The sequence below is a fragment of the Perissodus microlepis genome, chromosome 14 (assembly GCF_051167445.1).
Source record: "Perissodus microlepis isolate ML-2025 ecotype Zambia chromosome 14, ASM5116744v1, whole genome shotgun sequence".
NCBI classification, from domain to species: domain Eukaryota; kingdom Metazoa; phylum Chordata; class Actinopteri; order Cichliformes; family Cichlidae; genus Perissodus; species Perissodus microlepis.
This window is the reverse complement of record NC_140474.1, coordinates 15,209,022-15,225,852: the sequence shown is the minus strand read 5'-3', so window position 1 is coordinate 15,225,852 and position 16,831 is coordinate 15,209,022. Positions and strand designations below refer to the sequence as shown.

The 16,831-nt window shown below is 43.4% G+C and overlaps 1 protein-coding gene across 3 annotated transcripts in view; it reads right to left on the bottom strand.

Annotated features, from left to right (window-relative positions):
• The window catches only part of schip1 (schwannomin interacting protein 1), a 225,823-nt gene that overhangs the window by 32,924 nt on the left and 176,068 nt on the right, over nt 1-16,831 (bottom strand). For 2 of the 3 annotated variants that reach the window (XM_084950484.1, XM_084950485.1), the window contains one exon: nt 6,004-6,789. In XM_084950484.1, coding sequence (XP_084806610.1) covers nt 6,004-6,789 — 786 coding nt within the window. Of the gene's footprint in view, nt 1-6,003; nt 6,790-9,568; nt 10,128-16,831 lie in introns of those variants that run through there. The other variant, XM_084950486.1, reaches the window with a different exon arrangement.

Genomic DNA, 16,831 nt, shown 5'->3' with positions numbered 1-16,831 from the left:
AATGAGAGACTGAGTGTGAGACTTTGATATTAGATAAAATGAATATTGATAAAGTTTACCTTTATGTACAGAATCTGAATATCGCAAAATATTTTTAAAAAATTGCAATAATATCGTATCGTGCGTTAAGTATTGTGATAATATCGTATCGTGGGATGTATGGTGATTCCCACCTCTAGGATATAACACATGCTGAAGAGAGGTTTTGACTTTGCATTTTATCCACCTTTCTCACACTGTGGTGAGTCACGAGTGAATAAATCAGTGGAAGGGTGTGCTCGCGTGAGCTTTTGTGAATTCATCAGTGTGAAACAGAAGAGGCAGAGGAATGTGTAGCTGTAGGCTGTGAATTTCCACCTAAAAGTGCCATTTATCTCCAGTCACAGCGGTGCCTCTGTCTAGTTCCTGCTTGCTCGCCTGGGTGACATCACTCTCTGGATCATCAACCAAACTGGTAGTGCTTCCACTTTAAGTACCCAGATGGGATGCCCGTCTCTGTCAGTTTAGCCACATCTATACTATCACAGTATTATTATAAATACACATAGGTGGTGTTTTTGTGTCAGTTTACTGGTTCTGTGGAGATGTTATCAGGCAGCTCATTAAGCTGTACTTTGACACCTGACAAGAGCAGTTTAGGCACCACTCCCATGCACGCCGTCTAAGAAACTTGAACTTAATAACATGTGGTTTATCTCCGATGTTTGTGTTGCCTTTGTGCGTAGACTTTGCAGGTAGATAAATCTAAGCAGCAAAACATCTGATTTTGGTATACCAGACTAACTAAACTGTCAAACTGACTTCACTTATTCACCGGTCGTTGTATGTTTGAGGGTGTGGGGTCAGTGTGGACCTACTCAGTAGACAGTTGGCCAACAGGCACATTAGGATGAATGAACAAGCTGAATCACCATTAGTGTTAGAGCTAACTGACTGACTGTTCTTGTGAATAACTGATTTTTACCCATTTAAGGTACTTTATTCTTGTGTTTTGCTTCTGCCAGCTTCCCTTCCTCTTTCACCAGGAAAAAAATAGAAGAAAAAGAAACAGCCCACTGATAACACAGGTGAAATGCATTAACCGTCTGCACTTTATCTCATTCTTTTATTCTGCGTTTACAGAGCAGACAGAAGACGTGGTTATCCAGAGGCAACATAAAGCTTTTGATTGCCTGGCTTTTTGTCGTGGCTAGTTCTTTTAGCAGGGCTTTGTGTCTCACAAAAACTTCCTCTGCCCCTTCATTCAAAGCAGCTGTATGGTGCAAACATTTGCTTATTTAAAACAGAATTCAAACACACGTGTGCAGCACATTGTGTTTTGACCAAAAAAAAGGCCAACAAAGAAGGCAGCATGAACCTGCTCTTTGTTAAAGGGTCACAACTTCATTCAAAGGAAAATGAGATCTATGGATGTGCATCTGGTTCTGTTCTGGTTCTATACTCAAAATATTGAACTTTTTGAGCAACGCACAAAGTCAAAAAACAACATCTCCCAGCAGAAGTATGTCGTGTACTCAGTTATAAATACACGTAAAGCTGCTTTCCAAACAACTCATTCAACTTTGTGCATGAAAGATTTGTTTCCACATCACAATGTATAAACACGGAAAAGTCTGAGAAGCTGGAAACAGAGCACACTTTTACAAACTGATCACATTCTTCTTTACCTGAGTTAAATGCCCGACTTGCTGTGAGGAATCCAAGGTTAAGCTGAGATGAAAAATATTCCCCGGAAAAAAAAAAGAAAAAAGGAAAAAAAAAAGCATCTGCCAGCACTGGCAGACTTTCAGGATACTATGAGAATACAAATATATCCTTTGATATGATTTAGTGAGCTGAGTTTGTGCATGTGTGGACTGACAGGAGACAGAAGACTGCTTTACTTTAAAGCACAGACAGTGCAGTGAGTTGTATAATGAGTGAGTGTGTGTACGAGCTTTGGTGTGTGGAGGGTTGGGCATGTTTCAGCGGGTATCTGCACATGGACACACACTCAAACACAGTGCTGGAGCAGTGTTAAGCCATGGAGGCTGAACCAGACACTAGTGCTCCACCACGAGTTCTCTACACCTGGTTAGAGCCATGCCCCCAATCTCTAAAGTTTCCTCCAACTCATTTACATATTAACCATTTTTTATCCTTTCCTATTTGGGCTGCCTCCATTTTTATTCAAACCACAATTCTGGACTTATGCACGTCCTATGAGCTCCTGTTCACTTTGACAGGTTCTTGCTTATTACAGCTATCGCTCATTTCAGGCCTCACCGATTTGTTTCCCCCATTCAAGACGTAACTCTAGTGCAACCTCTTTATACAGATTGTTTGTACCTATTTATAGCCTTTATAAATGTGCTCGTGACTTCCCAAACCCTGCAATTTCTTTAGTCTTTTACCCGCCGCCTCTCTCCCTCTATACGTGGCACAGTCTGAGTTGTGGGTGAAGGTAGTCGTTAAGTTGTTAGTGGAGGCTGGCGAATGGTTCAACTGCTGAACTTGTACATAAACACAGAGTGCAAAAAGAGAAAAAGAGAAAGCGATCTCTTTCTTTGCTCTTTTCTCTAACCTCTCTCTGATTCCTCCACATTCTTTTATTTTCCACGGCCCTTGAGTGCTTTTCTGGGGCAAAGCACTCCACAGTTGTACAGTTTCATCTGGCTTGTGGCCTTTTTACTCTTTATATGGTGTGCCTGAGCGACACTTGCGATACAAGGTTCTGTTCATCAACCTATTACTTCTTCCGACAGCTGGGGAGGAGCAAAGGTGAATCATCACATCTGTCCTAAGATAACTGTTGGCAATATGTAATCTCACACATACTGATAGTTATGCAGTAATGAGCCATTTATGATTGGCAGGCTGAGGGTTAGGGGAGAGAGATTCCAAAAACAGCTTTCTGTTACAGCTTTCCAAACTCAGTGTCAAGTATTCAAATCAGGATGTTGCTAAAGTAAAACATAGACTGGTTTTCCTTGAGTTGACAAAATGCTGTGAAACATATGAAGTAAATGCCTCAGCCTTATCATGACCGTGTGTGTGTGTGTGTGTGTGTGTGTGTGAGTGAGAGAGAGAGAGCATGCCCGCACTTTTAAGCTTGTGCAGGTCTCAGCACAGGTCCTATATTTTTTTCTTTTTTTTTTTTTGCCAGTTTGCCCGTGGGGTGTTTTCAAATTGTGTGAGTAAGTCTGGGTGTGTGCACTCTGAGATTGAAAAAGAACTAGCCTGTAGACACAGATTTAATACTTCTCCAGCACGTACCTCAGAAAACACACAGGCAAATTTCTGCATGCGGATAACCATACATGTAGCCCGAGCCCATTTCTGCTTTTTTAACCTCAAGTCCGGATAGGAAGACTAATATTATCATTCACCTTTCAGGAGTGCAGAGCTAAATGCAGGGTTAGAGGTAATTTACCCCCGGTGTACTTGAGGTCCCTGCGGAGCCCTCTTCGCCACGTGCCTCCAGATTTAATTAGAAACAACTTTTGAAAAATCCACCGGGCCCCTCATCACCATGAATCCTCCGGACGCCACACCTGTAGCCCAAAGGCAGACGCTGAGATTACAGGAGCCAAAAGCCACACCCTAAGTAAACACACCTGCAACAACAAGACTTAATACAAAATAAAGTGGAAATAAAACAACGTGCTCAATAACTGTAGCTTTTCATGGCATAGAACACAGTGCAGCCATCACATTTTCCATAAATCTACGGCTTAGTAGTAGCTAATACAACTATTCAGCTGTAATTTTCTACCAGAAAAGCAAAGACACTGAGAACTGAGCAGGATAAATTTGCAGAAAAGCCTTCTATGTGTCCAGTCTGGTGCACTCAGTGCACCATTGATTTTACTGACACTTGAATGTTTTCCGCATTTCTTTATATATATAGAAACAAAACTCAGTTCTGTTACTACAGCACAGTAACTAACCCAGTCTTCAGGCACAAAGTGACCGCTACAGATTATTAGCTCTGGACTTTACTGCGTCCCAGTCTTTTTCTGAAGGCTTAGATGCTTTTGAAGCTCAAGTGAAGCATGAATATCTCCATCCCACTGGACCTCCAGCGACATACCAGACAGACCCACCCCTGTGTGGACCAGCTGATGCACTGGTTCACTGGTGGGTTCTGCTTGACAGGACGACTAAATATTTAACAACATTTTAAAAGCACCAGTCTCTCTGTTCTTCCGAGTGTTGGCCAAGATCAGCAGGTTTCAGAATTAAGAGATCTGAACAACCCCAGACACAGAAATAAACCGAAGATATCTTTTGGGAGTGTCAAGTTTGCACTTGACTCCTTTTTTTTTGCTTGCTAACGGAGTCTGGCCTTTACTGTATGTGGAAGCTTGGAGATACAATGAAAGATTAAAGGAACCAAACCATCAAATTATTATTAGTTTTTAATTAATGTGGTCAAATCTGATGGGCATAGATCTGCAGAAATAGCAAAAGCAGAGTGGGATTGTCCAGGATATATTATTTTATATCTCCTGCCTTTTCCAGTGTTTCACTTCTGCTCCCTGCTCTGGTGGGATTACAACACTAATTCCAATTTCTTATCTAGAGCACTGAAATCTGAGGCCCGGTTTTTCTCAGGCTTTTCCTGGAGAGATAGTTGGATGTTGTGTCACTATCATTATCAAGACCACTTGATCTCTTATCTACTACTCCGAGCCTCGATGCATTCATATCTAAGGCACAAGCAAAGATCAAAATGTCTGAGGAGCATATGCATGATTTCATGTGCTTGTGCAGCTGCGTGGAGAAAGTAGTAGCTATATGTGGACACAGAGGCCCTCTTTTGAGAGATTTTCCTCCACCCGGGTCAATTATATCACAGCCCACTGCCTGAGGGGATCGAGAGACAGGGAGAGAGAGGGAGCAGATTTTTCCCATTCTAAGGAGGTGATCTTCCACTTTAAGCTGGACAACAGGTAATGAACATTGACACAAATGTGGCCCTGAACTGCCCGGTCCTCCTCCTGTCCTTTTACTCCCTCTTTCCTTCCGCTCATCCCCCACTTCTCCCGCTGCATTCCTGACATGCCTCAGGGAGACAGAGAGGGCCTCCAGGAGAGACAAACAAAGACGCACAACACACACGACACACTCACAATAGCACTAGGTTGCAGCCATTATGTGTGCGCATCGGGGGAAAAGGCCTTGGTTCTTGCACATCAATAGAGAACACCAATCCAGCCTTTTCATTTGCCCTCACTTAGTTTTACTCTGTGACAACTGGCGATGGAGCTCTAGCAGCTCTAAACAATTTTCTCCCACTCCCACCCTAAATATTTTAAAGTTACACCCTTTTGGACCCATAAACTGACAACAAACCATGAAGCTCTGGCTGAGACTGTGATTTAAACTGAGCAATGCAATAAATTAGCAAGTGAATCATGACAGCCTCTCCTGCTGGTGCTGCTGGTGAGGCATGAAAGGCCTACGGCGCCTCTCTGCTTAATGTCAATGCAACACTGACCTCTTCTGGTAGAAACACTACATGGCCACAACTGTTTTTTTTTTTTTAGAACTTGTAGAAATTAGGTTAGACACACGTAACTCTCTAAGGTCAGCAACAAATCGTTGTTACAATGCTGTCAGGACTCATCAGTATGAACTCTTAGTCGTAGATCTATACTTTTAAAGTTGTCTCAGCTAAATCTGTGTACTTCCTGGACATCCAGTTGAATCTGAAGTAAGATGAACTGAAACCCTGCTGCTTTGCTGTCCCACTTCATTTCCTTCCAGCTGTACAAACTTCCATAATGGATAGGAGCTGGGCCACATAGCTTAGCGCTACATTAGCTGACTAATCTCTCGACCTTCCTCCAGCTAACCTGACCTCATGTTTCCTGGGTCCGTCTGACACAGATAACTGCTGGATTACAGCTGCCCATCGGTGCACTATGTTTGATGACCTCTGACACACATAGATAAAAGCGGACAAAATCTTAACTCCCAAAAATAACATACAAAAAAGAAGAATCCTTGCACACTCACTGAGGTGTAGTTGGTCTTGCCCATGTTGTGGTTCTGGTTTTGGTTGAGGTTATGGTTCTCCTGCTCTCTGCACTGCAGCCCAGCCAGGTGTCTCTCCAGGGCTGCCCAGTCCATGGTGGGCAGAGGCTCTTCTTCTACCCCTTCCTCTTCTCTGTATCCTCGCATTATCCCCACAGTCCCCACACTTCCTCCTCCTCCACCTACTCCACCACTGCCTCCACCACTTCTGCGACTCCCCCTGCCTTGACTGGTGCTCTGGTGGCTGGACTTAGGAGTCCCCGTGCCTGCCTGTGGTGTGCCAGGAGATTGGGGCTGGTTGTTCCTAGGCAAAATCAGATTGCCGTTTTGCTTCAGTTCATCGGGGACGGCTGCGGATGACGTGGCGGTGCGTCCGCTGGGGGCCGGTAAGGGCGGGATGGTCTTGACATCCTGGAATTCTTCAGCAAGGCTGCGACTGTTCACTGTCTTCCTGTAGCCTTCACCAGCACTGTCAGCACTCACAATGCCTTCTCTGCCGTCCCCCTCACCAGAGGGCTGTGGAGAGGTATAGTCCTCTCCATACTCACTCTCCCACTCTTCTATCACCTTCTTCTTATACTCTTGGTAGTCCTCATCTTCCTCATAGTCCTCTAAGGTAACCAGGTCCAGAGAGGGGGAGGATTTGTAGTCCTCTAAAGTAGCCAGGTCAAGAGAAGGGGAGCAAGGTGTGACCTTGTTGGAGTTGGACTCTGAGCTGGAGCGACTGGATGCGTCACTCCCCAGGTCCATGCCATCCTCCCTATAATCCTGTAATGAAAAAAGAAGAGACAAAGAAAGAGATTTAGGACTGGGGAGACAGTACCCTAAAGAAAAATGTGGTACAGGGAACATGGGCCATATTGTTGGTCTGACAGAATCAGCGAAATGACATAAAAAAAGGAGGCGGCAAAAAGAATTTAGGGAAGTGTGTAGACTTAGATTAGTCACACCGGTATTGTGGTTTGAGTCGGGCAACCACAAAAACTTCCTGTCCTGCAGGGAACTTCCTTTCTGCACAACATTTTGCAGTCACTGTCTCTTTTGTACTTGTTTTCCTCTCGCCTTAAATTCGCAGTGCTCTGGACTCTCCTACTCTTGCTTGTTTGCCTAACAGATAATCCCATTCCTTTTACATTCCTGTACATTGTTAAATGTGTATACGTTCAATGGCTTGACACACATAGACACAGCGAAGGCAGAGTCTGTGCGGCCAGAGATGTCAGAATAATAAATGCTGCCATTCCCTCCTACGTCTGCCAAGCTCCACAGGGACAAAACAGTGAGGAGCTGAGAGTGAGTGACAACGACATGTCAGTACACAACACACCAAACTGTGACACGAACAGATGAGTCTGGAGCGGATCTCTAACCTTGACTGCGATGCTCCCGCAGCGCCCCAATCTCCACCTGACTGATTAGTTCCCAGCTAATGAAAACGTCGACGGTGTTTACAGCCGTCCACAAATCTCAACTTGACCTGAGCCTTCTCTCCCAGAGTTAGTCTTGTCTCTAAAGGAGCACATTATCATGGAGCCTCAACACTTTTAAAGCATAATGAAAAGCAAAGCGCACCAAAATCTCTCCCAGGGCAAAGAGAAATTAACGACACATTCCTACGCGACCGCATTATGAGCTGAAATTAATTATGAAGATTGCTGATTACTGGTTTAGACCACAAGGACTTGCAGTAGTTTTGCCTCTTGCAGAAGACTAATGAGAGAAAAATGTTAACACAGTATTATCTTAATGACAAAAAGCTTTCTTGAGACATGGCCACTGGATCACACCTGTGCAGACACCAGGCATCACAACGCCATGCAGAAAATATCTACACTGGGGGTGACTCAGCATCTTAGAGACTAGATATAAAAAGTGCTGATGTGGTGTAGAAAAATAAAGCCGTTGCATTTCTGCGTGAAATGCTAACAGGTCAAAGAGAATAGGAGAGGAGCTGCTGCAGGGATGCTGTCTGCACCAGATACACGAGTGGGGACACAAAAGATAAGATTTTTGTCATGAAGCACAGCAGGTGGTTCTTACCTAGTTAGAGCAATGTTATGAAAGAAAACTTTGGTTGTGTAGTGCATAGCCACTGAGGTGTTGAGACCTTCAGTTTGACTGGAAGGAGAGCAAATTTAGTATTAATTCCCTGCGTGATGAACAAGTTCAGCACAAGAACGTCTCATTAGTTTAATTTTCCAGACAGTAACAACATGTAACATCCCATAATCAGTTTCCTGGCATGAAAAGCTCCAGGAGCTTCTTTGTGTTTACAAATGAAGGGGGAGGACTTACGGGCGCACGACACTATACCTGCGCTCTTGTGGGCTAATGCTATAGTAATTGATTAGAGCCGTTTTTAGCAGCCCAGTGCGCCATCCGTCACTCTTATGAGATTGTAAAACACAGTGTAACATTTAGGCTTGGAAATGTAGCAAGGCTATTCGTATTTTAGGATTCGTGATCAGTTTATCAGGAGCTTACAGAAGACAACAACCTTACCGGCTTGCTCATGAAAAGCCTCACCAGGCTTTCATTTTGGTTTCGCCACCCTTTATAAGTAAAGAAATAGATTCAGGAACTGGGTGGGCTTTCCTCTCCAGCGTGGAAAGACCGCTAAGCAGAAGCAGAGTAGCCTATATCCAAGCTACGATCGCGTTTCAAAATCTCGGTCACCAATCCTTCTCTTCAAGTGTTAATTCTCATTTCCTGTAGCCTCCAAACACCGCCGGGTGTCTGCGCGTTAACGCGTCGATACACGACGGTCAGGAGAGCCCGATTAAAAATAATTTAATCATGTAAAGTATTTAGAGAAAATATAATAGAGAAAGAGGCGGAAGGCGCTGTATGAGGGCAGACTGGGGCTGCTAAAGCTGATCCGCCGTGGGATTAAGCGAGCGCAGGCAGACTATAGGCTGGATTCGGCCAACAAAATACGGGAATACATGCAAATTGACAGCTGCACCTATTCCCCTCCATCCCGCAGCAGCCGGGCGGGCGTTTGGGTGTTCGGGGTGGGTGTGGGGGCTGGCCTTTTAATTTATGCCAAAGACTACTCTCACAACTCTGTCGGTCGTCCCCTAGGTTTCCAAAGGGGCATCATCGCATACGCCCAGTCTTTTGCGTGCGTCGAGCTCAGTCCAAGTGACATTTCTCCACGCGTGGCAGCCGCACGATTACATCTGGCAACATATAGTTTATTGAAACAGAAACACCGACTGGAACAAGACAGCACTCACGTCATAAGAAATAAATAAATAAAGGCAACCCGCATGTGTTTCTTCAATTTGCACAGTCATTCATAGGCTACTCAAATGATGTAATGTTCCCAAAAAAGTCCCAGGAGGAACCCGATGCCCCCGGCAACAGCGGTGACAGAAACGCCCAGATATCACACAATCACACCGCGGATGTCATCCGCTACTGTGACCAAGCTGACCCCTACTCAGTACCACCATTATCGGTCAAAATTAAAGCCGAAGCCGGGAGATGAGCTAAAAGTAGCCTCGATGCAACATCACTGCCATTTAAACGAATCCATACTCACTGTCATCATATTTGCAGCTTCCCTTCCACGTCTCAAGACATGGTAAAGTGTAAAATCCCAGCTGTTAGACAACGGCGACGGTGCTGACTCGCTTTACAGCAGCTTTATTCTAAGGGCGGGTGGCGGTGGGGCTGGTTTCGCTGGAGAAATTACAGACAGCCGGCGGATAATTCAGTACAGTCATCGCAACTGAGTGTGTAGTCTACCCACAGAAGAGAGAGCCGGAGTCTGAGACCTCACAGAAAATACAAACAATAACGTGGATGTCTTTAAATCCCAGCAGGTCAACGCTGCTTTTTCTCCTCTTCTTCCCGGCGCGCAGAGATGCCCAGCCGACAGTTTAGCCAGCGCTCTCTCGCTCCCACGTCAGCCGGGAAATAAATAGCCTCTGAGTAAAAGTGCGTCCCCTTACACTGTGGGTTTGCGCACGTTATAGAAATTCCACACAACCGGGCGGCGTTTATTGCCCAGTTATTACTCAGAAACAAGACTTAAAAACTAAGCGCACTACAAGCATGCCGCTGCTCCCCGACAGGCACAGATCTTATATTTGTGGAGACTCTCTCCCTCCCTATTTAAGTCTGTCGCAGCCTGCCACTCTGAGGAGTGACGACGGAAAAACACAACTAAAGCCCAACCTTCTGCACCCACTGACCTTGCAAATGGTCGTAAGAAAGAGAGTGAGCGAGATGGAGAGATATAAAAAAGAGAGGAAACTATCTAGGTGAATTATTAAACATACTTCTGGTGTTGTGAATATAGAATAGTTTCAGACTTGTTTTAGAGCCCTTATAAAACTCAAGGATATCAAGAACACCCTCCACACCCTGTTGTTACATCTTCTATTTGGCTTCAAACATTTACAGCAAAGACTGTCATTTTCATCTTACACCGAATTACCATTTTAATGGTACACCTAGTGCAATCCAATGCAACAGCCCGGCAATAAATCCAACCTAGTGAAGGTTATAACATTCAGTTTGTGTTGAGATCATGCCACACAGGGGAGTATTCAGGTGATTTACACTAAAGTCTGCATAGCCCCACAGCCAGAGAGCCACGCAAAACGTGTTTAAAAGGCCATTAAAGGTATAAGCAAAATCAAAACACACTGTAACAACAGCACTTTTACTGTAAAAATAAATACTTATTCAGCTACAGCACAAAAGGGCAAGTTGATTACCAAACACTTGATTGCATATGGCTATGTTGCACTACTGGAATCCTCAGGTATGCTCACATCTATACAGCTTTTCCAAACAAGAGAAAATATTCAGTGAATGGCAGTTCTTTTGTTGGGGTCAGAGGTCAGAGAAGATGTGATAGGAAGGCAACAGTAACTCAACCATTCATTACAAGCAAGGTATGCAGGAGAGCATCCTCGAACTAAGATGTGCAACTTTGAAGCAGATGGGCAGCAGAAGACCACACCGAGTCCAACTCCTCTCAGTTAAGAACAGGAAACTGAGGCTTTGATTCATATCGGCTCAACAAAATTGGACAGTAGAAGATTGGAAAAATGTTGCCTGGTCTGATGAGACTCTGCACTGCAGCATGCAGATGGTTAGGTCAGAATTTGGCTTAAACAACATGGAAGCGTTGATCCATCCCGCTTTGTATCAACGGTTCGGGCTGCTAATGGTGATGAAATGGTGCGGGGAATGTTTCCTTGGCACATCTTGGGCTCCTAAGTACCAGCAGGATAACGTGCCATCTTAAACTGGTTTCTTGGACATGAAATTAAGTTCACTGCACTCAAATGGTCTCCACAGTCACTGGATCTCAGTCCAGTAGAGCACCTTTAGGATGTGGTGGAATGCGAGAGTCACGTCATGGATGTAGAGCCAATAAATTTGCAGCAACTGTGTGAAGTTGTCATGTCAATATGGACCAAAATCTCAGAAGAATGTTTCCAGCACCTTGTTGAATATATGCCATGAAGAATTAAGGCATTGAATGTGTTTTGGGCTGTTGGATAGACAAAGAAAAAAAAATCAGTGACAGCTCTATTTTCATGGGCAATCACATTTTCAAGAAAAAAATCATCAGTAATTAAAATAATTGTTACTTACAACTCTAAATTGCACTAAATCATATAATTAACGACATCAGTCAGATGGATGTAAGACAACTTTCCACTGTGATTGCAGCAGATGCTCACTTCTTTTTTGGCATGTATTAATCTGTATTAATGTTTATTTTATTTTAATTGATTTATTTTTTTTCCTTCGTAGGGACGGCTTTGATTGGATGAAATCACTAAACCAGTCAAATGAGTTGTCACACACACACACACACACACACACACACACACACACACACACACACACACACACACACACACACACACACACACACACACACACACACGTCAGCTGTGGTGTCAGAGCTGAAGAGGGGTTAACACCAACTTGGCATGATATCTCCATGTTGCATTCTGTTTCTTCTTGCAGCAGCTGGTAAATTACATAGGATGAAATCGAGATCAAGCTAAATGTCAATGATAACCCAATCTCATCCACCGCAGGAGTAAAATGCAGTCCAAAGCTTTTTTATAATGAGTGTTTTGATTAGAGGCTGTTCTGTGTCTCACGAGTGGTAAGCCAAACATCTGAAAATATAAAAGCACCACAGCGATGATGTTGAGAATCTCTCAGTCCCTCACAGCTTTACCATTTCTGCACGGCCGGCTGGGCTCTGCAGAGATTTGTAGTTTTTTTTTGAAGGATGGGAGCTGTCTTCCGATATGGTGCGTTGCATATATAATAGTAGCACAAAGGAGTTCATCCATATAATAAGAGAGCAGTACTTCAAAGACCCCTGGCTGAGCCTGTCCTTACACTGCAGTAGGGACAGCACTAGTAGGGATCTCCCTAAAGAGGAGACAGCAGGAGTCCTGCCTATTGGTACCACTCCATTCCCCACTGCTGCTTTCAACTCTCTTATCAGCCCTTCCACTCCACCCCTCTGCATTTCCTCCCTAATTCCCCAAACATTAATCGGTCATAGTCAAGTAAAACGAAGAGTTGTAGAGTTAACTCAGAGCCTGTAAGACGGATAAACTGCTTTGGGGGGTTGGGGTTATCCTGTAGAGAATTTGAAGACTGTAAGTTCACATGTTCACCAGGCAATTAATTTATCATTAATTTGTCAACAGGAGGGCAGCATTGTTTAGGTCACTCTTGCACTCACGCAGGCACACACAGTTTGCTGTCTTTGAAGTTTCCATTCCTCTTTAGCGTCAAAGACTCTAAAAACAGTTTTGACATGGCATCCTACCCTTCAGTGGGTTGTTCCACAAAACAATAAAAGCAGCAACAAGCTCAGAGCCAGGAGGGCCAGATGAAGACGTCCATGATCTGTCACATCAAAGCTCTGTGATGCATGTCCTCATCACACCTGGCAAAAAAAGATGCCTTTTTTTTTCTGTACTTTTGATTGAGGAGGTGGTCAAAGATAGTTCACCATGCAACACTTCCATCGCCTCAGATCATTCATTCCTCCCACTCTTGTTTTTCCCTCCTCTACTTTACTAAGAAGCAGAGGTGCGGTGCCTGTCAAACTGCCGGTCACCCGGCTTTACCAATCACCGAGGGGCAGGAACACGTGGAAAAACAGCCCATTCTAGATCTACAGTATCTGGGAAAGCTTTGCTCTATCTGCCAGCCTACCAGTCCATCCGTAGCAGATATCTGGCAGGAATCACTGAAGGCCCATTACTGACAGAGAGATAAGGCTGGAGAAAAGAATGCCCCTCAGATAATACTGAAAAGTCAGGCAACATCTTCCTCTGCTTATATCTGTCTCACAGGCATTTAAAAAACAGGGAGCTCCTGACAGTCAGCAAGAAATTGAACCTGTCTCTGGCTTGTCAGGAACTCACTGACTCCAATGGAGAGACACCAAAAGTGACCTTGGAGGATTCTCTCTTCTCCCTCTCACTTCCTTCTTTTCGGGGACTGAGAAAGGGAGTTCACCCTGAAATAAAACTCTGACTGAGCCAGCTGACAGAAAATGAAGCATCAGAAACATGACTGTGGTACAACTGCAGATGGGAAATGTCCTGCCTGGTTATGAGTAACACGGGGCAAAAAGAGGCCAGACACTCAACACACAGTTCTTTCACAGTGTCATGTCTTTTTTAGGTGAAGAAGACACAATCCTGGCTGTCATGAAATCTTTATACTTCACTGCATACCCTGTCCACACTTCTACTACCCACTTAAAGCTTGTGTGTCAAGAAGTTGTGCTCTTTACTACGGTGAGTACATATGCAGATTTCTACCGATACTTCGGGCTATGTTGTTACCTCCTCCTCAAAACTGTAACTATATAAAAACATTAGCAGCTCAGCTTAGGTTGCTAGTGGAAACTGTTGAAAACAAAGGCAACTTGAAGTAAGTAAGTGTAAGCAGTCTTCAGTAAAACACATCTAGCAAGGCCATTATCATTGCACAGCTTCTCTTCAAAACACACTGCTCTCTGTCACAGGGAATGTGTTGTGACATTTACACAGAAACTGCATAGCAGTATAAAATGATAACAATGAAAAAACAGGAAATGTTATAAATAACTATAGCTCTATGAATAGTGACTGTGCATCACAAATAAATGAACAAATATGAGCAAAGTCACGTAAGAGAATATAATCAAACATGCAAGAACTCAGCAAAAATTGTAAATGTTTAAGACTTCAGTATTTCCAAACTGCTGCAGCTCCCTAAGAGTGTCTATTAACACATCCAAAGTAAAATGTTCTTCAGTGTTGGCGTCATTTGAGTGAGTTTATAAAATCAGCTCAACTTGTTAGAGATCTCATTACACTCAAATTCAATTTTTTGGTAACACCAGCAGTGATGAGTCTGTTTGTCAACTGCAGGAGGAAGGAAACAATGTGCAACACTCGTATGTAGTTGGGTGGATTCGTGGAAGCTGCCACTAACCCAACATCATAACAGCTGGACAATGGCGCACTATTTTCGAGACACTAAATTATAGGTTATCACTTAACAAGGCACGGGCAGACATATAATGACATACACTGCAAGCCTAACTCAAACCTTAACCAGCAGGTGAGCAGACCTTTGGTGGGCACACCCGCCAGAAGTCTACTGGGCACTGCTCACATTGTTTTTAAAATGGTTTTGAAGTTAAAGAAGGAACCCCTGCAAAGCCTGAAATATTTTATTACTAAATTTGAACATGTTTGAAAAAGTGTTAAAATAACTCCACGAGCAGCTGCTGTAATACGATGACTGGGCAGTCTTTAAGCTTAAAGGAGCTTGATTTGAATCCATCCCAGACCAATTCCTGTATGTCATCCCCGTCTCTCTACTTTCCTGTCTCCTTTCGTCCATCTTATCCCCCCCAAAAATGAACTTTAATTCAACACTGGACACAAATTTCAATATAAACCTAAATATTGTGTCAAATGTAATAAAAAAAATACATAATAAATTACAAAACACTGATGTGATGTGTTACTTTTGAGGCATACTCCTATTCAAATTACAGTTCCATTCTGCAATATAAATAAAAAGGGTTTAAAACCTATTAACGAAAGAAAACAACAAGACCAGAATATCTCCAGTAAACGCTAAATCTGATCATTGAAAATATAAGCAGCATATTATTGTAAAAGTTATATAATAATATTATTTTTTCTTTACAGAACCTAAATTACAAAATGTATTAGGCAGGCAACAAAAGGAGCAGATAATAAAATAACATGTATTCCATACATGCTACACTACAATGAAGCGTTAAACTCTCCCGTGCAGTTCTAATACACCCCAAGTCATTAAAGGACGAGTTATTTACACTGTTATTCATTTTAATACATCAAAAGCCTCTGAGTACATACATCTTTTTGCCACATTTCCTGCAACATGCACACAAAGTGCCACACAAAGCAGTTTGTGCCTTGAGACAGCAGCGGCAGGATGCAGACTGTGTGATGATGAATAGAGATGTCAGGTGGCAACAATAGAGGTTGGATCCGTAACTGGCCGACTGACCCGCTGTTCTAAATAGAATGGGTGGCCAAACCATTGAGCCTGGCCATCAATCTCCTTCCCAAACACAATGATGATTTACTCCATTCAAATTACTGGGGGACTGAAAGAAAAAAGTCTGTGTGTGTGTGTCTGTGAATTTCTGGGTGTTCTTTATTTCCCAGGAAACTATATGTAAGTGTGTGTATGTGTGCTGTGAGGCATAGCCCTGCACTTCGTATTGCGTTTCTGAAATGGTGTTTACACAATCTGTCGAACCCCGATGCCCGTGTCTGACTGCAGCGCTAATACCTGACTGTAATATATTGATCTTCCCTCCTATACTGTATATCCAACCAACAATTTCACTTGCTAACGAAGTGTGAAATGAATTGTGAGAGCAACATCTTGTCCAACGTACATACAAGCACTCACAGCTATTAGATTCATTTAAATGGGAAGCACGTCAGGTTCCAGTCTGCAGTGTAGCATGTGCAGTGTGGACAAACTGAGACCAAATTTGTTTAATCTAGCTTGGTTTATAGGATAAATGGCTCGCTCACATTGGTAGGCAGTGTTTTGCACAGCTTAGCATTCATAAAGAAGCTTTAAATCCAAACTAGCAATTACAGAAAAGACCAGAATATGTGCATATGGCCATAACCATAAAGAGAGATTGGGTGGGAACTCAGACAGTGATAAATGTGAGGAAGGAAGAGTATATAGTGTTACAGAGGGGGAGGAGTAAGACAATTACAGAGATGTAGATGTTGAGGAAGATGAGAATGTCTCTAATGATAATCACTGGAGAAATCAGAATGATTACAGCCATGCTTGTGCTGATGAAAATGATAGTTTCTAACACCATAGTTATCAGTGAGAGGATGATCACGATAACAAACATGATTAATCAAAACCAATACGGTTGGCATACATCTAAACAGCTACAAAGTAAAACTAGAAGCCTGCTAAATCTAGTCAAAGATCGTTATGCTGCAGGGAAGCAAATTTCAGACGTAACCTCCCCAGGGGGACTGCGACCAGCAGAGTTGGAAAAAGTCATCCAAGTCATTAATGAAGTTATGACCATAGTCACCGCTGTGGCAAAAGATCTTAATCGCTTGCAAGAGTCGAGGACCGAGACCTGCTCCTGACCTATTTAGTTGACGGCGCACTAATGCTAATTAGAGTGAAAGAAGCAAAGGTTTGTAATCTGATCAATTAGCTCAGCCAGGGGAGGCGTCCTGTGGGGCCGTGGAAAGAATCGGGC